At 45.8% G+C, this 24,977-nt stretch overlaps 2 protein-coding genes across 5 annotated transcripts in view; both read right to left on the bottom strand.

The window, feature by feature from the left end:
- Positions 1 to 24,977, bottom strand: part of ARHGEF3 (Rho guanine nucleotide exchange factor 3) — a 339,744-nt gene that overhangs the window by 134,334 nt on the left and 180,433 nt on the right. The window lies entirely within an intron of this gene.
- LOC108177159 (small ribosomal subunit protein eS27-like) lies at positions 20,281 to 20,963 on the bottom strand. The gene has a single exon (XM_070050685.1). It carries the CDS (start codon positions 20,831 to 20,833, stop codon positions 20,426 to 20,428), a length of 408 nt encoding a protein of 135 aa, XP_069906786.1. The 5' UTR covers positions 20,834 to 20,963; the 3' UTR covers positions 20,281 to 20,425.

Genomic DNA, 24,977 nt, shown 5'->3' with positions numbered 1-24,977 from the left:
ATCATTTAAAAAGTCATTTTCAGATTGTGTCTCTTTGTGTGTCTACATTAAGTCAGCATAAGTCTATCTGTCATTATCTATGAAACATTATTTACTAAGATTCTGGATTAATGTTAGGCAAACTGAGTCACATCATAACTAGGTTAGAAGACTTCAGAGGTGATAGGTAGAGTTTAGTCTTGAGGATCTTGACCCTCAGGCGACTCAGGTATCCCCCACGCATCTGACTCCTGCTGCTCCTGCTCCAATATTTCCCAGTGCTGGCCTTTGCAAGAGCTCCTCCTTGGGCAGGGAAAGTCCACCCCAGGGCAGAGATGTGGGTCACTCACTCCAGCAAAGATCACCAAAGATCACAAGGACCCCTCAGCTGTGCATCCTCCATGATGGGTCTCCTAGGGCCCTGCAACCCATCAGTGTTCTAATTCTTTATTCATAGTCCTTTGATCTCTTGATCTCTGGAGTGAGGTTATCTGAGCGGAAGCAGAATCAGACTATGTACTTTCTCCTGGTTCTCCCTCTTATAGTTTCTTTGGGTTGAATCAGAGTCAGGAAGCAGACTGAAGGGGACCTCTGGAGACCCCACACTGAGCACCAGTGACCTGATGCCCATCATACCAGCCCCCACACACACAGCTTGGCAGTCTGCCTGGCTCTCTGCTTGCTGACATCACCCCCGGAGTTTTACACACATGCAGTCACCAAGACCAACACTGCTGCTCAGATGGCTGTTTTCTCAAATTCATCAGCAGAAAGCTACAGAACTGGGTCCTTCCTCATTTCTTCTACAGACCCAAATCATGGCAAGCTCTCTTTTGTTTCAAGGGAGTAAAGGAAAAAATACTACAAAATTGTCTCAAGTTGGTTCCCATGCTGCAAAACATCTACTTGTATAATATGCCATTCTCAGTAGTCAGCTTGGAGGAAAAAATGTGAAATATGCAGTTAGTGATCAACCCAGCTCTGGGCTGGGTCGGCTGATTCATTAAACCCTGATCTGACACATCCACTTGATTCCCTCAATCATTCCCTTGACTCATGAGAATTATTACTTCCCAAAGAGGAGGCCTGGCTGCTCGTGGATGCACAGGGCATGCATCGCGTTCAAGCAGGGAGAGCAAGGCTAAGAATAGCCACAAAGTGCTTTCCTTGGGAATCTGTAGTTGAAGTCCAAGAGGTTTTACGTTCAAGGAAATAAGACCTCCCAGGAGTAGCAGAGTTTAAACATTGCATTTGATCCAAAGATGGAAATCTGTATACATGATGAAATGCCTTGCTTATATTTTTCCAATTCAGCACACTCTGCTAGTGCCTGTGTGAGGAGGTAACAGAGCAGATAACACAGTGTGCTCAAAGGAAAATTCAGGGCAGGGTAGCAAGTTAACCAGCTGTGGGCAAACATGTCTACTTATTGTGCATGATTGTCCATCCTTAAAAATATAACTCAGCTACCTTGCTAGTCAGTGTTTCTTGCTAAAACTGTATTATGGAGAGACCAGAGTTGTAGGGCAGCAGGTTAAGCCATGGGTGTAACTATGGCATCTCATATGAGTTCCAGGTCCAGTCCTGGAGATCTGGCTGCTCCACTTCCAATCTGGATTCCTGGGAAAGCAGGGGAAGATGGCCCAAGTACTTGGGCCCCTGCCACCCACGTGGGAGACCAGGATGGAGTTCCTAGGTCCTGGTTTTGGCCTGGCCCAGCCTCTGGTCATTGTGGCTATTTGGGGAGTGAATCAGCAAATGGAAGCTCGCTCGCTCGCTCTCTTGCTCTCTCTCTCTCTCTCTGCCTCTCCCCCTCTCACTATAACTCTGTTGTTCAAATAAATTTTTTTAAAATGTCTTTTTAAAAATCGTAGTATGGATTGTTTTGTTAGATGTTACGAAGGGAAATCAATGAATGTTTTAAAATGTGCAGACCTTCTTTCACACATCATGAACCCTCCTTATTCCCTTCTCTTTGTTTAGTGTTTGGGGAGCACATACTACCCAACGAGAGCAATGCAGCACTGCAGGCACTCACACAGGCTCTGACGCAAGCCTCCAGAGGGCCAGCTGTTTGTGGGTCGGGCAAGGTTTCCCGGTGGAAGTTATCGGGAAAGCTGAGCTCTGAAGGGCAGTCAGGCAAAGGTGAGGATAAAGGAGTGGAAAGAAGATCCCAGGCAGAGAGACCAGTAGGTGAAAAAGGGCTACGTTCAGGAGGTTCAGATTCATCTCACTGCTGAGGAGAGAGTAAGAGCGAGAGCAAGAGAGAGAGAGTGAGAGAGAGAAAGGGGACTGAAGAAGACTGTAGAGGCTGAGGCCTGGCCCTGTGTCGTTTGGAGATGCCTTCTGGGGGCTGGAAGACCTGAGACCACAGTCAGTCAATCCTGAGAGGCAGCATCATGGAAGAGCCTCAAGTCACATCAAACACACACCGCTCAGGGAAAAGAAAAGAAATAATCTCCATCTGGGAGGTCAATGGCAATATTTTCAGGAATTCTAGCCTCTGTCTTTAGGCCTTTTCCCCAGAGCCTTAACAATCAACATGGGACCAAAAGATTCTACTTTTGAAAAGAAAAAGATTTACTTATTTATTTGAAAGGCAGAGTTACACAGAGAGTGGGGGAGACAAAGAAGAAGAGATAGAGATCAATCTTCCATCTGCTGGTTCATTCCCCAAATGGCTGTGACAGCTGGGGCTGAGCCAGGTCAAAGCCAGGAGCCTAGAATTCCAACCATGTTTTGCAAGTGGGTGTCAGAGGCCCGAGTCCTTGATCTACTGCCTTCCCAGGAACATTATCAAGAATGTTAGATTCTGAGATTCAAATCGGAGCTCTGATATGGGATGCACAGCTTAACTCGCTGTGCCACAACACCAGCCCTACAACCAAAGCATTCTGCATGCTGAATCTAATACTGAAATTCCATTCTCTGCTTGTTGTTGGCATTGTTTTACTACCTATAATTGAATTTATGACTGATTCAGGAAGACACTTCTTTACAGACAAGGTTTTACAGACCAGGAGTCTCTTTGGGCTCCTCCTCCTCCTCACACCGTCACATCATGTCCCAACCCCCATCCTCTGCCCCCACCCCCAGGGAGCTACTTTCCCTGCTGCACAAGAACAGGTAGCTCTTTCTAGCCCTTTCAAAATCACTTCATTGCCTTGTATGATAGCCTCAGGAGATGCTATTGGCATGCAGATGGATTTATAATTTCTCCAAAGTAGACAAAATGCTATTCCATATTGAGACGTCTTTTATTTTTTCTCTAGATGTATATCTAATTTATATTTATTTGTTTGAGAGGCAGAGAGAGACAGAGAGCTTCCATTTGCTGGTTTATTCCCCAAATGCCTGCAATAGTTAGGGCTAGGTCAAGCCAAAGCCAGAAGCTGGGAACTCAGTCCAAGTCTCCCATGTGGGTGGCAGGGGCCCAACTACTTCAACCATCATTTCTTCCTCTCAGGGTCCATGTTAGCAGGAAGTTGGTGTCAGGAGCCAAAGTCAGAAATCAAACCCAAGGGACTGGCATTGTAGTGCAGTGGGTTAAGCCACCACCTGCAGCACTGGCATCCCACATGATCACAGGTTTGAGTCTCGGATGCTCCACTTCTGATCCAGCTTTCTCTTAATGGGCCTGGGAAATCAGCAGAAGATGTTCCAAGTGCTTGGGTCCCTGCCATCCATGTGGGAGACCCAGATAGAGTTTCAGGCCCCCGGCTTTGGCCTTTCCCAGACCTAACCCATGGCAGTTATTTGGGGAGTGAACCAGAGGATGGAAGCTCGCTCACTCTCTTTCTCTCTCCTTCTCTGTCTCTTCCTCTCTCTCTCTGTAGCACTGCTTTTCAAGTGAATAAAATTAAAATAAAAAAAAAAAAAAGAAAGAAAAGAAATCAGACCCAGTGCTGTGGCATAGTGGGTAAAGCTACCGCCTGTGGTGCCATCATCCTATATGGGCGTTGGTTCGATTCCTGCCTGCTCCACTTCCAATCCATGGCCTGGGAAAGCAGTAGAAGCTGGTCCAAGTCCTTGGGCCTCTGCACCCATGTGGGTGACCTGGAAGAAGCTCCAGGCTCTGGCTTCGGATTGGCATAGCTCCAATGGTTGTGGCCATTTGGGGAGTGAACCAGTGGATGGAAGACACCCCCCCCCCCTTCTCTCTCTGCCTCTCTGTAACTCTGCCTTTAAAGCAAATAAATAAATCTTTATTTAAAACAAAGAGATCAAACGCAAGTACTCTTATGTGGGATGTGAGTGTCTTAAGTGCTTAGCTAAATGCTCACTTCTGCTTTTAAAATTTTACAGAATCCATCAAGACAGTAGCTGACACTTCTGCTAAAATTGGACTTAAAAAAAAAAATCTAGAGGCTTTCCAGAGCTCGGATAGAGGCTTTGCTCTGCCTCCGAAGATCCATCAACTTGCTCTTTATAATCTAAGTAAGGTCTAAGCAATGTTATTTTTGTTGAAAATTTATATTAGAGTTTTCCAAACTTCTGGCTCACACTCTCCCTTTAAAACCAACTATGGAGACCATAGCCTGTCGTATAAGCCTTTGAGTCTGCAGCCATGGGCCATATTTCTTCAGCCTCCAGATCACATGACTGATAAAAAGGCCAAGATAAGGCAATACTTTACATAAAAAATGTTTCCTAAAAGAAAAAATGCCCCACATATGTGAAAAATAAGAAGACTGGAACTGTTTCCATCAGAAGTCATTCTCTAAGTGGTTATTCATCCACACGAAAAATAAAAGGGAAATTTGATTTGAAAACAAACCATACCTACAGTGCCCAGTGTGGTTTGACTTCCTATCATCTATTCCCCTTCTTCCTTCTTACAAAACCCTTGTTTTCTGCAGGCACTCACTTCTCCTTCTTCCCCATCCATTGTCTGAATCCATCTGCATGCCAATAGCATCTCCTGAGGCTATTATTGGTCCAGGGGTGAGCGTGTAACCAAACACATACAATCTCACTGAAAGGAAGGACTTAGTTTTTAGAAAATGGAAATACCCCAGGAGTCACTGGCAGGCTTCTTGCAACCAGCAGGGATATCAGCTGAGAGGATGGAGATTTGAGGGATATAGAAGGGGCCTGAGCTTGGTGAGGGCTGAGTAGCTCAGTCAGCTCATCAGGAACCAACTACCTTTTACTCCACCTCTTCATCTGTGAGCTACAAAGCATCCTTGCTGTGTAAAGCTTGGTGAGGTAGGATTTCCACTGCTCTCTCCAAACAGATACAATGTGGGGGAGAGGGGGGAGGTGGAACCTGATGCCCTTCTCTAACCTGTAAATCAGAATGGAAAAAAAGTTTCTTCTTTCCTTCACTGTCATAGTTACATTACCCACTTGTATTTATTTGCATTTTTAAATATTTATTTATTTGGCAGAGAGAGAGAGAGAGACACTTCATCTGCTGATTTACTCCCCAGACATCTACAATGGCAAGAACAGGTATTTGGGGCTTGAAGCTGAGTCCTAGGAACTCACTCCAAGACTCTAAGAGTGGGTGGCAGGAACCCAGTCACTTGAGCCATCATTGCTGCCACCCATGGGCTCGTATAAGCAGGAGGCTGGAATTGGGAACAGAGCTCGGTATCAGACCCAGACGCTCCAACATGGGATGTGGGTGTCTTTACCACCGGGACAAATGCCAGCTCCTCTACATGCATTTTCATAGTTGGATACATTTGTGCAGGTTTTGAAGGAAAAACGAATGGTTTTAAGTATAGTGATTTAAATATACATACTATCAACTGGTTGCTATTATGGAAGGTTCAAGAAAAGCAAGCCCAGCTCCTGCCAGTTCCTGTCAAGTGCTAGGGATTGCAATTCAGAGTCCCTGTCTGTGCTTGTGGATTTGCCTTCTGGGGAGGAGAGAGTGTCAACAAGAATGACAGCCAACTGCCTGCAGGAAGCACTTGCCTAGAGGGTTGGTCAGAATGGGTTTTCAGGCAAGGCCTCTGCAAGGAGGTGATATTTAAAGCTGAGATCAGAGCAAGATGGAAGCCAGATCTACAGGAAGGAGAGAGACAAGAATGAACCCAGCATGTCTGAGTGGCATCAGAAAGTTCTGGTTTACTAAGAGTTGTCAGGTGAATAGGAACCGGAGATACACAGCTCCACAGGCCCAAGAAGTGGATCTACATCTATTCTCAGATTCTTTTTCTTTTTAAATTTGTTTATTTATTTGAAGGTCAGAGTTAAATGAGAGAGAGAGAGATTAAAGAATCTTCCAACCACTGGTTTACTCTCCAAATAGTCACAATGGCTAGGGCTAGGCCAGGCTGAAGCCAGGAGCCAGGAGCTGCTTCCTGGTCTCTCATGTGGGTACAGGGGCCCAAGCACTTGGGTCATCCTCCACTGCTTTCCCAGGCACATCAGCAGGGAGCTCGATCAGAAGTGGAGCAGCCAGGACTTGAACCAGCACCCATATGGCTTTACTGGCTATGCCACAATGCCAGCCCCTAAGTCAGGGATTCTTAATGGACTGTATACCACTGACTTCTTGGATCTGAAGCCTATGAAATAACATTATGAAATGTTATTTTATTTTACTTTATCTTATTTATTTGAAAGATACATAGACAGAGAGACAGAAACAAAGACACAGGGAACTCTGACCCAGTGGCTCACTCTCAAAATGCTTGTAACAGCCAGGGATGGACTAAGATGAAGCCAGAAGTCTGGAACTCAATCCAGGTCTCCCATGTGGGAGGCAGTGACTCAAGTATTTGAGCCATCAGCTGCTGCCTCCCAGAGTGTGCATTAGCAGGAAACCAGAATTAGAAGCTGAGTTGGGACTCAAACCTAGACACTCTACTATGGAATGCAGGAGTCCCATGTGGAGTCTTACATGCTTTGCCAAACATTTGCCCTATAAAATGTTTTCTTTTTTAAGATATATTGATTTAGTTGAACGTAAGAGTGACATAGAAAGAGGAAGAGGAAGAGGGAAGAGGGAAGAGGGAGATAGAGAAAGAGAGAGAGAGAGATGGATCTTCTATCTGCTGGTTTACTTCCCAAATGCTCACAACAACTGGGGCTGTGCCAGGCTGAAGCCAGGAACCAGGAACGTCATCCAGTTCTCCCACAGGGATGGCAGGACCCCAGGTACTTGGACCATCATCTGCTGCCTTCTCAGGCATGCTAGCAGGAAGCTGGATCAGAAGCAGAACGGCTGGACTTGAACCAGCACTCAGATATGGGATGCAGGAATTGCAAGCAGAAGCTTAACCAGCTGCAATATGACACCAGCCCCACAAAGTGTTTTCAAATACAAATAATAAATAAATAAAACGCAGTAGGGATATGGGGATAGGGAGGTGATGGAAACGGTTTTTCTTGGCAGGGAGTGGTTTTACCAAGGACACTGTTTAGAGTTACCAGCTTAGCATGACAAATAGAAAGCAGGGCTGACTTTAAGCTGACTTTATTATTATTCCTACATTCCTTAGCCAATGCATCACCTTTTTGTTTGGACCCAGGGCACACTACCCCCCACACCCTTCTCACCATCCTGCCTTGGTATACATCCAATTATGGGAGCCCATGAAAGAAATACAGTGGGGCCAGGACTGTGGCGTAGTGGGCTAAGCCTCCGCCTGTAGCACCAGAATGCCATATGGGCACTGGTTGGAGTCCCGGCTGTTCTTCTTCCAATCCAGCTCTCTGTTATGGCCTGGGAAAGCAGCAGAAGATGGCCCAAGTGCTTGGGCCCCTGCGCCCACATAGGAGACCTGGAGGAAGCTACTGGTTCCTGGCTTCGGATTGGCTCAGTTCCAACCATAGAGGCCATCTGGGGAGTGAACCAGCGGATGGAAGACCTCTCTCTCTGCCTTTCCCTCTCTCAGCCTGTAACTGCCTCTGAAATAATAAATAAAATATTTATAAAAAAAAGAAATATAGTTATCAAAATATTTTCTAAAAAATCCTATGGTTTCTTTGTTCATGCTTTAAATAACAGATCTGGTGGCAGGATTCATCATGATTAAGCGTGGACATGGAGACAGAAAACTGCAAGCAGTGCAATGTGAAAAGAAAGTACCAACGTGTTCTTTTGGTGACAAAGTCACAGGTCACTGCTGATAGTGCTGTGGTTTGTTGTCCTCAGTTAAAGAAACATTTCAAGTGGAAGGCAGTGAAAAGAAAGATGTAATGTTTTTCCAATCCAAATTTATAGATGTCACAGACGCCCCCTTGAAGTCACCGGAGTTTCTGACTAAGGGGTGTAATGTGACGTGATTTACGTTTTTAAAAGGTTCAGCCTGGGGCAAGTGTTTGACACCAGTTAAGGTGCCCAAGCCCCACACCCTGCCTGGGTTTGCTACCTGGCTCCAGCTCCTGACTCCAGCTTCCTGCTAGCGCAGCCACTGGGAGGCAGCAGTGACAGCTCAGGTGATTGAGTCCCTGCCACTCCTGTGTGAGACTGGGACTGAATTCTTGGCTCCTGGCTCCCTGACTTTGGCTTTCCCCACCACCCCTAGCCACTGTGGGCATCTGGAGATTCAACCTGCAACTAGGAGCTCTCTCCTTCTCTCTTTTTCTTACATGCTTTTATTTGCAATAAATGTACATGGGATAAAAAAATTTCAAAAGACAAGATGGCATACTATGAAAAGCCCACCCTTACATCCCTGTGTCTTCCCTTCAGAGATAATCTGAGTACTGGCCTGAGATAATTCACTCATATTCCTGCACATGTTTAAACAGAACACAACACCACAGCTCTGCATTGAAACCCAGATCCTCTTATCAGGTTGCTATATATACAACAGAGCAAGGTTTTTTTTTGTTTGTTTGTTTGTTTGTTTTTAAGTTAAAATAAATTGAATGTTAAAAAATAGATTCCAACTATAACTTTCAATTTGTAAATAACAATGGAGAAAGAAATAGTTCCTAAATAAAACAGACTATGATGATTAGATACATATGGGGAATGAGGGCAATAGTAAATCTATTGGGGGCTCTTGTGTGTGACATAGTCCCACAAAGTACCTTTGCATGATGATTAGTTTTGTGCAATGGCTCTTAGATTCTCAATGAGAACCTTGAATCATTCATCATTATGTCACATTACTTCCCCGAAAACAAACCACTTAATGATGCTCTTATTTTCTCTTTCTCTCTTATCTGCCCCTCGCCCTACCTCTCTGCCTCTCAAATAAAAATAAAATAAAATAAAGAAGATCAGCTTAATGGATGAGACAAACAATATGCCAAGGTCACTTCCTGTTTAGTAGCTGGCAGTGGCCAGCGGGAAGGAAGGGCAACACTCTGGCTTCTCTTGGATCATGGCTACTGAGCACCAGGGAACTGCTGCAGGGAAAGGAGGGGAGCCTCATGGCTCAGCGAGACCCCAGTGCTCATCCGCATGGCTGGGGGACAAGACACTGTGTCAGTCTGACTTCCTGTGAGACAGTTTCCCAGGCTCATCCTGCAGACAGAGGGGCTGCTGTGCAGATGCCCAGCCCCAGTGTGCCCTGAGGAAGTGGTGGTCAGTTCCGGGGTGGTCCCTTCCCTTCTGGCGCCTTCTGTCTGGGACCGTGGCCATCAGTTTCCGTGGGAGGCGGGGTGGCACACGGAGGAATATTAAGGGTCATGGCACCTTGTGGGAGCCAACTGATAGCCCCGGATGGTCTTGAAAGCTCAGGGCCGATAGGAATTGTAATCCAGCACTATCATTCAGGTTTGGGACAAAATGCACATGGGCTCCTCCAGGGTTCTGCATTTAAGACCTACCCTGCCCATGTGTGACCTGTGCAATGGAAACCTGTGGCCCAGTGGAGAAAGCAATGGGACTTGAGCCTGGAGGAGGGAATAGGGCAGTGGCTGAAGAGGGGGCTTCTGATGGCTGCTCAGGACTGGATTTTCCTCCTTGCTGCATTTGCAGAAAGGGGCTACAGATGATCCACTTCCCACAGGGAGCCTAAGTCTGTCACCAACTTACACAGGGCTCGGGGACGAGGCCTAAGTGTCACAGGGAACAAGAGAGCACTATGGCAGTGCCATGCTGAGGACTAGGATCAGCCACAACTCTCCTGCCCCAAATGACCCCTTTCTCTCCCCCCACAAACTCTGGAGACTGTGCCTTGGATCCTTCCTTCGTTCTCTCTTCCTAAGGTTACTGGAACCTTCTAACGGACATCTCCTGTCTAAGCAGCAGCCACTCTGCTTCCACTGATCTATACTCATACACAGCAGTTCTCAAGTGGATCCCCAAACCCACACACAGAAACAGAGTGCGCTAAAAAGGGGGTTTCCTCTGGCCAGTGTGATACAAAGGCAAACACTCATTCTCAATTTCAGCTTGAAGGGAGCAAAAGGAAGAGTAAGTCCCCGACCCTCCTCACCCACTGCACCACTTGGGAATTTAACAAGAACAGTACAGAGGCAAAGGCCAGGGGAAAAGGAGTGGAACCGGGCCACAGGGGCAGGCTGTCCTGTAAGTGTGAGACAGGCAACAAAGCTCCGAAAATGACCCAAGAACCAACCAGACCCTGTCCATGTGATAGCCCCCACCTCCACGCCCGCTGAACCACTATTGTTAAGCCAGCACCAACCCACCTTTAAAGAGGGTGGGGAAATACTCTCCCCAATCCCTGCTCTTGTCCCAACAGCTAAACCAAAAGCTTCTATCGGGACTATTTTCCAGGGTGACAGGGTACAGAGAAAGCAGTCTGTTTACAGTCTGAAGGTCAGCAGCACTGCTCCTGTTTTAATCTGTGACTCCTCTAGGAAGCCACGGCCGAATGCTGCCCCTTCCATCCTCCTGAAACCTCCTTGCCAAATGTGCCTCTGCTTACAGATTCACACAGGGCCAGGCTGTCGTGGGCAGCTGACCAAGGCTCACCAGCTAATTACATCTCTTGCCTTTCCCTCGACCTTGTTATGCGATCTTTTTAGGTCAATGAAATTGTCATTAACACTCCTCCACTGGACGACGTTTGCGGCTGCAGCTGAGCGTGGCTGTTGCAACCGCTGACAAAGGGTTCCCAAATCACAGGACACAAGAGTCAAAGGCAGGCCCTCAGCAAAACCTCCTCCAGCTTGTTCCACTTCATTTAGGCTGTGCACCCCATGTTGCTTTATTAGGATCCCAGCTTTCACTCCTACTCCTATGAAGGCTTGGGGTTTGTTTCCCTAATGAATCACAGCTGGTGTATTTTTAAAAGGCATCCTAATTAAAGAATGGTCTTCCATTTGCCATAATGTGAACCGGGAAAGTGCACAGTACTGTCCTCTAACTGCACGTGTCTCCTTTCAACAGTCAAGGGCTGGTGAGAAGGACCTGAAACAAGATTATTCTTTAGATACTGATCTCTTAGTTTTTAAAATATTTACTTGAAAAGCAGAGTGACAAAAAGGGAGGGAGCGACAGAGACACGAGAGAGAGAGAGAGAGATGGATCTTGCATTCACTGGTTCACTCCCCAAATGGCCACAATGTTCGGGGCTGGTCCAAGACAAAACCAGCAGCCCAGACCTTCATCCAGGACTGGCAGGAATCCTCACAGATGGCAGGGACTCAGGGACTTGGGCCATCATCTGCTGCCTTCCCAATCACATTAGCAGGGAGCTGGATTGAAAGTGGAGCAACTGGGACTCAAAGTGGCCCTCTGATATGGGATGACAGTATCACAAGTGGTGGCTTAACCCACCATGCCACAACGCCAGCCCCTGATCTTTCATAATTAACCAACATATTTACCTTTTGATCATCTACCTGAAAAACTCATGGCACCCAAAACACCAAAGACTTAGGGAATTTGGGCACTGGAAAGGATGGAATCCAACTATATTATTTTAAAGATGTCAAAACTGAGGCACAGAGAAGTGAAGCAATGGAGAGACCAGGTCAGACAGCATAAAGCTGAGAGAGTCAAAGTAAAACCCAATTCCCCTAATGCAGACTTAAAAGGGAAACATTTCCTAAGTGCCAACCTGAGACCAGCCAGGCAAGAGACCTGGTCCAGGACACCATCATCCCTCATAAGGAAAGTGAAGTGGCCATCTACTCACCAGACACATCTGCCTTGGGCTTTCTCTGATCCATTCTCCACTCAGCAGTCAAAGGAATTTTCTCTAAACAAAACCACACCTTTGCTTAATACCCTCCACCTACCTGCCATTGACTCCCTACTCTTTTTTTTTTTTTTAAAGAATTATTTATTTATTTGAGAGACAGAGTTACAGAGAGAGAGAGAGAGGAAGAGACAAAGAAAAAGAGCTTCCACCGGTTCACTCCCTAGATGGCCCCACCAGCTGAAGCTGGGCTGATCTGAAGCCAGGAGCCAAGAACTTCCTCCAGGTCTCCCACATGGGTGCAGGGGCCCAAGCACTTGGGCCATCTTCTGTTGCTTTCCCAGGCCATTAGCAGGGAGCTGGACCAGAAGAGGAGCAGCTGGGACACTAACCAGTGCCCGTACGGGATGCCAGCGCTGCAGGCAGAGGCTTAACCTACTAAGTCACAGTGCTGCCCCCACCATCCCCTACCCCACTGTTCTTGGGATCAAGACCTAAGTCTGAAAATGACCCAATGACTTCCAGGCTGCGCACAATCTGCTTCCTGCCAATCACTCCAGTCTCACCGTCCACCACCTACCAGTCACCCCTGCCTCCAAAGCAGCATACTCTACCCTGCCACAGGGCCCCTGCATACGCTATTCTCATGGTCATAACCCTCTTATGCTCCTCTTTAAACTGGTTAACACCATTCCTTCTTTCAGATCTCACTTCCAACGAGAAGGCTTCCTTCTTCTTTCATGACAAGAGTAAGGTCCTTGGTTGGGGCTGGTGTTGTGGTGTAGCAGGTTAAGACACAGCCTATGGATGTTTTCATTCCATACGGGCACCACTGTGAATCTCAGCTGCTCCCCTTCTGATCCAGCTCCCTGCTAATGAACTTGGGAAAAGTAGTGGAAGATGGTGCAAGTGCTGGGGCCCCTGTGTCCATGTAGGAGACCCAGATGAAGCTCCTGGCTCCTGGTTTTGGCTTGATCCAGCTCTGGCCATAGTAGCCACTTGGGGAGTGAACCAGCAGATGAAAGATCTCTCTCTCTCTGTGTCTCTACCTCTCTCTCTGTAACTCTGCCTTTCAAAGAAATAAATAAAATCTTAAAGAAAAAAAAAAGTCCTTGGTTAAATGCCCAGATGGCATCACGTTTCTCTCGCCTTCAAAGTTTTTTTCCACTGCTACATTCTTGTCACTGTTATCACTTGTTCACATTTGCCTCCACCATTGGTCTATAAGTCATAGAATCTTGTCTGGCTTGCTGATTGTGTTTCTTTTTTATTTTATTTTATTTTTTTTAATTTTTGATTGTGTTTCTTCTCTCACTACCAGCACAGTGTGCGTGTAGGGGATAATCAATATGAATATGAATGAAAGAATAAATGAGAAAAATAAAAGGATACACTAAGGCCTTCAAGAACCTTACAGGCTAGAAATGCCTTCCAAGGGATCTGTCACCAAGAAGGTAGTCAATCACCAATGCACTTGAGAAAGACCTTGCCAAGATAGGGCTCCACATCCCTCTTCCCACAGGGTGTCAAGGAGGACAATGACTTAGTCAAAAAGTGCATGAAAAACAGAAATTAAAAGCTATTTTGGTGCAAAAAAAATTGAAAACCATAGTTTTTTCAAAATACACATTTCTCATGAACATTTTAAAGACTCCTCATTTAAAAAACATTTCAAAGTCTGCTTAGTAAAATGTCACCCTTTTCAAAGCTAACAACAGATCTTCAGTCAAACATAAGCCCCCAACCTAAACAAAGCCTTCCCAGTCCCAGAGACAATCTGTTGCCGACAGTGGGTTCCTGGGAGCCCGCTGTTATCCGACACAGCAACAATCCTCCCTTCAATGCCACCCCTGCTTTCAGCCGCATTCTTCGTGAGCTGCCTGCAGCGGCTCATCTCTCATGTCAGACACTCCTCCACTTCCCTGTGGGATGCTGAGCACACAGCAGGCCCATTTCCGCAATCTGACAGTAATTTAAATTGAACTGAAGCCTCAATTTCTGGTTGTCCTACAGAGAGAGACCAGCTTCAGGGAACACAGCAAAATGTGAAACAGCAGCGTGGCTGAGAACCCGGTAAGGCAGTGCACAGACTGGCGAGGAAGGAGACTGAGCCTGCTACGGCGAAGCGGGCAGCAGAATATCAACAGACGGCAAATGTGCTTTAGGGACAAACGTCTGGTGGAACTATTAAGATTCTGCTTGAAATGTCCACATCCCATAAAGGAGTGTCTGGGTTCAAGTCACAGCTCCACTTCCCATTCCTGTTTCCTGCTAACGTGCCACCTGGGAGGCAGCGGGTGATAGCCCAGATACTTGGGTCTCTATCATACAAGTGGGAGATCCACACAGAAGTCCCGGCTCCTGGCTTCCACCTAGTTCAGCTCCAGCTGTTGTGAGCATTTGGGGAGTGAACCAATGGATGGAAGATCTGCCTATCTTTCCATATCTCCCTTTGTCTGTCTTTCAAAGAGATAAAAAATAAAATTCAAAAAATAATTTAAATGCACTTTATAAACATACTTACTATCAAAGCTACTTTTCTATGTAGAAACAAAACAGCAAGAAATAGCAAATGTGAAGGGAAACAGTTTGCAATTTTTAAAATCAGTCTTTTCGATTAAACATAATATTCAAATCTGTGAAAAACAATTATACCCAGTAGGGTGTTTTTTTTTTTTGTTTTTGTTTTTGTTTTTTTTTTTTTTTTTTTTGACAGGCAGAGTTAGACAGTGAGAGAAAGAGAGACAGAGAGAAAGGTCTTCCTTCCGTTGGTTCACCCCCAAATGGCCATCACAGCCAGCGCGCTGCACCAATCCGAAGCCAGGAGCCAGGTGCTTCCTCCTGGTCTCCCACGCAGGTGCAGGGCCCAAGGACTTGGGCCATCCTCCACTGCACTCCTGGGCCACAGCAGAGAGCTGGACTGGAAGAGGAGCTACTGGGACAGAATCCGGCACCCCAACTGGGACTAGAACCTGGGGTACCAGCGCTGCAGGTGGAGGATTAGCCTAGTGAGCCGCGGCACCGGCCTATGCCCAATGTTAATAAGATGTTTTCTCATTTCTCTCTCCTCTACAGAAGTCAGTCAATTCCTGTGAATTTAGACAGGTGACTGAGGTGCAATCTGTTAACTCGGAAGAATTTAAATGTCAAGATCCTTCCCCACAATGGGATGGGACAAGGAGGTGGGGCCTCTGAGAGGCCACGAAGGCAGCTCCTTCATGACCAGGATCAGTGTCCTTATAAAAGGACCCCAGAGAGCTCGCTCTCTCTTTCCTGGTGGGAGGAGACACTAAGCGTGCAGTGTGCAGTGGGAGGAGAGCCCTCACCAGAACTCCATCATGCTGGCTCCCTGATCTCTTGGGCTTCCGGCCTTCAGAACCAGGAAAAGCACATGTCTATTGTTCCTAAGCCACTCCTGGTCTACAGCCTTTTCCTATAACAGCCTGAACCAAGACAGACATCTTGTGCAAGGCCCAACTGCTTTTGCTAGTTGTAGTGACTTATCCACCTTATGAGACAAAAAAAAAAAAAAAAAAATTCACTTTTCATGCAAGATATTAGCACGATTAAGCTGAACAGACCATTGGGTCCATTTTGGAGTCTTTTCAGCACCCCAACTTGGTTTTCCAAGGTCTTTGAAGCTTATAGTCAATAACAAATATTTAAACCAAAACCTCACTTGCCTTGGGATTGCAGGTAGGGCAAACTATATACAAAGGTATAAGGAAAGCCAGGTGAGGGGGGCAGAAGAACAGGTGTCCTCCAGCACTCTCCCAGGGGAGAGTGAAACAGCTAAGATGCCTCCATGGCCCTGGAGGGAGGACAGGGCAGAATCCCACCATGGTCCAGCCAGGATATGATGGCATATTGGGAGTTCCCAAAACACTGAGTCTCTCTAAACCGGCTCTTTCATTTTCTCCACAGTATGGAGAATGAGCAGGAAGCCAGGCAGACTCGCACACCAACGAGTTGGCCAGAACACATGCCAGGGTGCGATGGAAACCATGGACTGCAACTCCACCATTTTTATGTCACCTGGAATACACTCCTTCCAGGAACTTGCATAAACCAGCACCGAATGTGGGCTGACAACTCCTTAAAAAATTCTCTCCTCCTTTTGCCACAGGGCTGTGCACTTAACAAACACCAGCAACATGGAAAGGAGCCGAGACTGCACAAGAATGCTAGTGATTTTAACAGAACATTGCCATTCCCTTCACCATCCTGAGAGATTCCCATAGCATCAACCAAGTTAGACATCAAAGTATTGGTGTTAATAATTCCACATGTGGGGGCCAGCGCTGTGGCACAGTAGGTTAATGCCCTGGCCTGCAGTGCTGGCATTCCATACTGGCACCAGTTCAAGACCTGGCTTGTTCCACTTCCGATCCAGCTCTCTGCCTGCCTGGGAAAGCAGTATAAGACGGCCCAGGCCCTTGGGACCCTGCAACCACATGGGAAGAGGCTCCTGGCTTTGGATCAGCACAGCTTCGGTCGTTGTGGCCAATTGGGGAGTGAACCATTGGATGGAGGACCTCTCTCCCTCTCTCTCTCTCTCTCTCTCTCTCTCTCTCTCTCTCTGCCTCTCCTCTCTCTGTGTAACTCTGATTTTCAAATAAATAAATAAATCCTTAAAAAAATAATTCCACATGTGTATCAGACCATGTATATATTTCACATGCCTTATATCCTGTCATCTTTTGGCTGATTTTTTTAAGCTCATAAATGCCTGGTATTCCTAAACAGCACTCTGGCCTCAGAATCAGCCCTTAAGGCATTTGGATCTGGCTGAAAAGCCCATGAGAGTATTTCAGGCATGGAAAGCCAAGACACTTTGGGAAAAAAAATGACCTAAATGAAAGATCTCCACAAGTGAGAGCCCAGTGGAAAGTACAGGTCATCAAAGAAGGAGGTACCTTTCTCTGAAGGGAGGAGAGAACCTCCACTTTGACTATGACCTTGTTTAAACAAGATAAGAGTTGGAGAACTCAAGGGGCTTCCATAGCCTTGGAAACTCATGACTGGAGCATAGGGAGATTACTGATGCCATAAACAGGAGTGTCAATTGGTAAAGTCAACAACAGGAGTCACTGTGCACTTACTCCTCATGTAGGATCTCTGTCCTTAATGTGCTGTACATTGAGACTTAATGCTATAACTAGTACTCAAACAGTATATTTCACTTTGTGTTTCTATGGGGGTGCAAACTGTTGAAATCTTTACTTAATATATACTAAACTGATCTTCTGTATATAAAGAGAATTGAAAATGAATCTTGATGTGAATGGAAGGGGAGAGGGAGTGGGAAAGGAGAGGGTTGCAGGTGGGAGGGAAGTTATGGGAGGGGGGGAAGCCATTGTAATCCGTAAGCTGTACTTTGGAAATTTATATTCATTAAATAAAAGTTAACAAAAATGCCTGGTATTATTTTTTAGTTATCTTGCTTTGTCTACTACAAAGTCTCTTCAGGTAAATCCTGGTCTTCCTCTTGTCTTATTGGTTTTCTTCAAAAATGAGGGAATGCAAATGTGTGTATAGAAGAAGAAAGACATTCTTCAAATGTTGACAAGACAGATCCATTTCACGCTTACAGCAACTGTCTTAAGGCAGCATGGAACATTTGAACAATGCAGTGACCATTCACCATTCATCTAGGGAACGTGTGCTGCATGCAGATGCTGAGAAAATGGCAATAAAAGAAAGAAAAATTATATTTTAGTATGGAATGATAGGGACTAATGAACAAAAGATACATAGTGAGGTAGGTGATGATAAAGCCTATGAAGAAGAAGTAAAGTCAAATAAAGAGAGAAAGTAGAGCTAGGTTAGGGTGGGAGGGGGAATGGAAACACTATTTTTACGTAGGAGGCAGAAAAGGCCTAAGAAGACCTGAGTAGAAACCTGGAGGAAAATGAGGAAGGGAAATGACATGGGTGAAAGCCTAGCACAGAGCCCTGGGGTGAGGTACAGGAAAACAAGGGGAGGCCAGCACGATCGGAACATGGGGGAAAGGTGTGGGGGAGGAATAGGTGATGAGGTCCCCAAGCAGCAACATGACCTGATCATGCTGGCCCTTGAGGGCCACATGTCACATGTCAATGCCATTAAGTGAAAAGGGAACCACGGGAGAGACAGCAAGTGATTTAGGCTTTAAAGGAACCCGATAGCAGCTGTGGTGGGAGGGAAGAAGCAGAGAGTCCATGTGGGAGACCCCTGGAGCCATTCAGCCACTATTGAGATGATGGGGACCTGATCATGTGGTCCAGCTGGAGGAATGCTGGCTCACTGACAGCGGAATCACCAACTGGCCAGCCGTTGGTCATGACTTTTGGGATCTGAATGAAACTTTGCAGAATGAGAACAACAGGGGCCAGCATTGTGGCACGGTGAGTTAAGTTGCAGCCTTTAACACTGGCATTATATGGGCTTCCAACTTCAGCCCAGCCCAGCCCTGGCCATTGCGATCATTTGGGAAATTAACCAGATCTAAGATCTCTTTCTCTTTCTGTTATTCTGCTTTTAAAGAAGTAAAATAAATCTTATTTTAAAAAATAAAAACAACAGCTACAGCTAAGGCATTTTATGAAATAATCCTATTAATTATTATTTACAGAAGCATATCATATATTTTGAAGATTTACTTATTTATTTGAAAGGCAGAGTGACAGAGAGGCAGAGGCAGAGAGAAAGAGAGAGAGGTGTTCCCTCTGCTGGTTCACTCCCCAGATGGCTACAACAGCCGGAGCAGGGCTGATCTGAAGACAGGAGCCAAGAGCTTCTTTCAGGTCTCCTACATGGGTGCAGGGCCCCAAGGACTTGGGCCATCCTCTGCTGCTTTCCCAGGCCATAGCAGAGAACTGGATTGGAAGTGGAGCAGCTGAGATTCAAACTGATGCCCATATGAGATGCTGGCACTGCAGGCGGCAGCTTTACCCGCTATGCCATAGTACAGACCCCTTTTTAAAATTAATTAATTAATTTTATAGGCTCATCTAATTTTATAACAACTTGTTCCCTCTAAAAAGGGATAACACCCCACACCCCTCCCCACATGAACAAAACAAAAGATCCCTTCCAGGCCTAAATATTTTAGAGCGCTTGCTCTTCAGCCCAGTGCTTCCAGAGCCTAATGCCTCAACCAACAGGAGAGCACAGGTGCAAAGCTACCGCGGAGTATAAAGGCACAAAGTCCGTTTTTGCATAAAATAAATGAAGTACTCCCCCAATGGAACCTCTGGGCTGACCAGCTAGAGGCAAGTACGTAAATCTCTAGGGTATGGTAAGGGGAAAAATGTTAGCAGCAGACTCCAGAGTACAATTTCTTTCTTTGAAAACCACCCAACAATCTAGAATCTTTTGTAAGGGAGACAAAAGAAGAGAAACACAGTCATGGCTATAGGAAAAACGTGCCTTCACTGGGCTTGCTGAACTCATCACAGGATCAAGTGCACAGTCCTCACTGGCCTGCAGTCAAATGAGTTTAGCTTCGCTTTAGCTTTCTTCTCTGGAAGTAGACTGAATTAATATATGCACTAAATGAATGAATAAAATGGAAGAAATGTATTGATTATTTCTATAGTAACAAAGATTTTCTTGAAAGGAATTTATCCAGGTCCATCAGGCAAAACCATCACTTTTGGTTGCCAATAAAAATGAAGAAAACTCTTCAGATTTACTCATTTTACCATTCCATAGCACCTTCCAGTTTCAGAAACTGATATTTTGAGGTATGTGGGGAGTAAAAGAGCAACCTCATTTACAGCCCTATAGGGGAAAAAGTCAGTCTGCTTGGGAGAGAACACATTCAGTTCCCCTGCAGGATTTCTAAGGAATTAACCCAAAGCTGGCACTTGCACCACTGGAGATAAGGCCACGATTCAGCTTCAAGCGATCTGTCTTCAGTACTGGTCACGGGCCTGGCTTACAGAGCACTCACCTGCTCACACTGCGTCAGCTCTCTGCGTGAAATGATCTGCAGAGAGCAAGGTAAGTTACACAGCAGCTACAGAAAGACTCACCAACCACAAGAACTGCCTTGGACGCTTGTTCCTGTAATAGTTCTTACAGCCATCCAAGAATTTAACTGTCAATCAAGTATACACACAGCAATATCAAAGGGAAGAGCCAACACACAATCATTTCTTCACAGAGAACAGGTCTCTGACACAAAGGAGAAAAGTAAGGAAAAAAAAAAAACGCATCTCTGCTGTTGAAGCCAGGAATGTATAACTAGACCCAAGACAAGGCTTGACGCAATTACTTAATGTTGTTTGGGGAAACTCAATTAGTTGGAAATGCAGTCTGGAGAATTTCCTAACTAAGATTATTTACATAATTTTCAGGTGGACAGAGACAGGCTATAGTCCAGAAAAAATAATGAAGAGTATTATTTTCTAGGGACACTTTACTGGAAATGACCTCCATCAAAATCGCATTAATGATAAATGGATCACTTTGAAAGGCAGTTGAGATATAAACTTTGTCAGTGTAACAAACTTAGTCTTTTTTTTTAAAAAAAAATTTATAGCCACCATGCATTTACTGGGAAGGTTTCCCACTCCTCTTGCTTCAGGGTGCTTTCCACATTGCTTCCTTCTGAAGGAGCATCCTTCTCTAACCCTTGCTTTTCCTCCTGGGCACTGGCTGAAGACAGTGCAGCAGCCAACACACAAAGCCACCGTGTGCGCATGGCTAAAAACCAGAGTGACTTCATAGCAACCTGGGTACTCCACACCCATGGAGTAGGAACTGGGGCTCCGCACCAGGTGCTTCTTGTGTTTCCTCTTCTCCTCTTCTGGAGAGGGATGAAGGAGAGCCTCTGCAAGAGGCATAGTCACGTGGGGAGGCCATCACATCCAGAAAGACAAACTTGGTCTTGCATACATTTGGTATGCAGACAGTAAAAAGATCAGCGCTCACCAGGGGTTCCTGGGGAAGGAGGGTGAAGGGTGAAGAGGAGGTACAAGGAAAATGTTTCGGGCAGCAAAGGTGTCCTGTCTGATACTGCAGTGTGCCTGCAAGCCCTTACACAGTTCTTCCAAACCCATGACTGGAAAACACCAAGAGAGAATCCCAATGTAAACCATGGACACTGTGGTTCATCAGTGATAACAAATATGCCACTGACGGTGGATGTTGATAACAGGGAAGGCTCTGTGTATACGGAGGCAGGAAAGGGGAACTCTGTACTCTGTGCTCAGTGCACTGTGACTCTAAAACTACTCTAAAAGGTAAAGAATAGTTAAGGGAGGCCGGCGCCGCGGCTCACTAGGCTAATCCTCCGCCTAGCGGCGCCGGCACACCGGGTTCTAGTCCCGGTCGGGGCGCCGGATTCTGTCCCGGTTGCCCCTCTTCCAGGCCAGCCCTCTGCTGTGGCCAGGGAGTGCAGTGGAGGATGGCCCAGGTGCTTGGGCCCTGCACCCCATGGGAGACCAGGAAAAGCACCTGGCTCCTGGCTCCTGCCATCGGATCGGTGCGGTGCGCCGGCCGCAGCGCGCCGGCCGCGGCGGCCATTGGAGGGTGAACCAACGGCAAAGGAAGACCTTTCTCTCTGTCTCTCTCTATCACTGTCCACTCTGCCTGTCAAAAATAAAAAAAAAAAAAAAAGAATAGTTAAGGGGGAGGGAGGAAGCAAACTGCAAATACAATTTTAAAAATGACAACACATGTATACTTAGGAAGACATCATAGATTTCTTTCTTTCCATAAGCATACTGTACACTGATATTCCGCAATAAATTTATAAACCTCTATATAATTTGGATATCCATGCTGTTTCTGGCTTTTGACTACAATAAATAATGCTATTAATAAAAATCCTCATATATGTCTTCATTTGTTATGTTTTTTTTTTTTTTATTTCTTGATCAGTTCTATTTGTGGAACATATGTGCCAACAATAAGGACTATTAAACTTAACAATGAAATTAATTGTGTAATGAAACCAATAGCAGCAATAATTGGTGGTTTCATGTAAAGTTACTAAATCCTTTACATGAATTAAATTCACTGATATGATTTCAATTGTACAAGTGAGGGAATTGAGATACACAGTGCTGTTCCGTCTCTAAGCTGACAAACTTTGTAATTCTGGTGACAAATTCAAACAAATCGCTGTTTGAGGGTACAAGAATCCTCACTATACATTTTTTTTTATAAAGGAAATGGTTTATTGGTGGGGAAACCCGACAGACCAGAGGGTAGGTGCAAAGAAGAAAAAGAGGGAGAAGGAGAGCCTCAGAGAGAAAGATCAAGAGAGAGAGAAAGAGAGCTAGAGACAGAGAGAGAGAGAGCCATGTCTTCAGGAACAGGTCCTCTTAAAACTTTGCCAGGCTTTTTTTTCTCACTATACATTTTTAAAAAGGATTTATTTATTCTGAAAGGCAGAGTTATAGGGAGAGACAGAGAGAGAAAGATCTTCCATCCACTGGCTTACTCCTTAAATGACCACAACAGCCAGGATCCCAGAACTCCCTCCAGGTCTCCCACATGGGTGGCAGGGCCCAAGCACTTGGGCCATCTTCCTCTGTTTTCCCAGGCACATTAGTAGGAAGCTGGATTGGAAGCAGTACAGCCATGACTAGAATTGGTGCTCTGATATAGGATGCTAGCGTCCCTGGTGGTGGCTTAACCTGCTGTGCCACAATACTGGCCCCCATAAATTATTTTCAAGACTAGTTCCAGTGCAATGAATCAAAGCCTAAGAAGCTGATCAGAAACCATTGTCTTAACTAATTTGCTCTATTTGAATTTTTAAAAACCATTAAGGCTACCTGTTTGGTTATACCTGCTAATTTATTCTTCAGCGATCCTGTTGAAATACAATCTAGCCATGATCCAGCACGGATTCTCTGCAAAAGTGCATTCCTATTAAACCAGTCAAACAGAGGCTGGCATTGTGGCACAGAATGTTAAGCCTCTGCTTTCAATGTCGGCATCCTATATTGGAGTGCAGGTTCGAGTCCCAGCTGCTCCACTTCTGATCCAGCTCCCTGCTAATGCACCTGAGAAAGCCGTGGAGGATGGCCCAAGTGCTTGGGCCCCTGTCACTGACATGGGAAATGTGGATGGAGTTCCAGGTTCCTGCCTCAGTCTGGCACAGCCCTGGCCACTGATGGAGTGAATCAGCAGATGTAGGCTCTCTCCCCACATAGCTCTGCCTTCCAAATAAATAAAACATTAGTCAAATAGAAATGGAAGTTTATGCACATAGATGTGCCTGTGTGTGAGGCAGTGAGTTAAAGAAGTAGAAAGGGACAATAAATGAAGACTTCATTCCTATCAGGTATTCATAAAATGAATGACCTAATTATATATCTTATACTGTGAAATACAAAAGTTCATAAACTCTGGATGGATACACTGACACAACCTGACAATTGTCAAACAAAAATTAAAACTTAACAGATAAGAAATCAACAGATTAGATCTCTCTTAAACAACAAAAAGAACCCTCACTAAACGTGGGCGGGGAGCAGTAAAAGAGACACATGGACTTGCCTTGTTCTGTCATCAACTTGTGAGAGTGTGTGCTGAAGCTCTTTGGAATGCCTCTCTCTATCAGAGCCAAGCAGGAGGTCCAGGAGAAAAGCTCCCAGCAAATGAGACAATCCACTATTGGATCCAGGAGGCCAAGAGTGGGCTGCAAAGCGTTTATGTCATCAGCGAGTAAAGCTCGCATCAGACAGGGCACAGTGGGAACAAACTTCGAGCCGAACACAGGTCCCTGTTACCTTGAGCCCAAACAACCATAGGCAGCAAGAACAGATCAGAAATCAAAACAAAACAAAACGCCAACAGATTAAGCACCTGCTAATACAGACCTACTCTCTACGACAGGCCTGGTCTCCTCAACGGTAAGAACATTATTAAAATCTGCCATGTAATTCATCAAGGTCTCAGGCTGCCAAGGGAAAAGCCAATCTCCCCAGTTAGCAAGTTCCAGAACAAACCAAGGGAAACAAAACTGCAGCAATGATATCTCTTTAAATTATTTGGTCTCTGCTGAGCAGAGATAAAACAGCCCTACTGCTGCCTAGTTTAATGAACCCTCACAAAGAACCATCATCAAGATAAGAAAAGCCGAGCTGGCATCGCGGCTCACTAGGCTAATCCTCCACCTTGCGGCGCCGGCACACCGGGTTCTAGTCCCGGTCGGGGCGCTGGATTCTGTCCCGGTTGCCCCTCTTCCAGGCCAGCTCTCTGCTATGGCCCAGGAGTGCAGTGGAGGATGGCCCAAGTGCTTGGGCCCTGCACCCCATGGGAGACCAGGAGAAGCACCTGGCTCCTGGCTCCTGCCATCGGATCAGCGCGGTGCGCCGGCTGCAGCGCGCCGGCCGCGGCGGCCATTGGAGGGTGAACCAACGGCAAAGGAAGACCTTTCTCTCTGTCTGTCTCTCTCACTGTCCACTCTGCCTGGCAAAAAAAAAAAAAAAATATATATATATATATATATATAAGAAAAGCCTTTTTCCCCCTTCTATATCAACTCCCGTGCTTTGGACAGCCATAGAACAGGGCGAGTAGTGGGAACACACAGGGAATAGACATTTGGGGGTGTCATAAATCTCAAAGCTCAGTGCCACATATATCACTCAGCAGTGGAAGTCATGGAGCCAAAAGCTTTCTGTTCCTTTCTTTCCAGATATGCAGGAATGGCATGTGCAAAGGACCAGTGGCAAGATGGAGCAGGGTCGGTTAAGAAACTAGCATGGCTGGCTTGCATGCGTAAGAGGTGGAAGGCAGTGTTTTTCCTGTGTATAAACTTGCTACTATGTGCATCCCTAAATAGCATACATAGTTTTAACCAGCTTTTAATGCTTACATAAGCACAGCTTTTAAAAGAATGAAATCATAACACTAATTTATTCCTGTACTCGACACTTACCTGTATTAAGATCCTGTCACCGTATCCTGAAATGTTCTTCGAGAACATTATTTTTAATAATTACAGAAAATTTTGTCAAATGCGTCCAC

The sequence above is a fragment of the Oryctolagus cuniculus genome, chromosome 10, assembly GCF_964237555.1.
Source record: "Oryctolagus cuniculus chromosome 10, mOryCun1.1, whole genome shotgun sequence".
NCBI classification, from domain to species: Eukaryota; Metazoa; Chordata; class Mammalia; order Lagomorpha; family Leporidae; genus Oryctolagus; species Oryctolagus cuniculus.
The sequence above is the reverse complement of the archived record's forward strand: the minus strand, read 5'-3'. Positions and strand labels throughout refer to the sequence as shown.

Coding starts and splice junctions, on each gene's coding strand:
- LOC108177159 (XM_070050685.1), bottom strand. CDS start 20,833: ATGCCTCTTGCAGAGGCTCTCCTTCATCCCTCTCCAGAAGAGGAGAAG.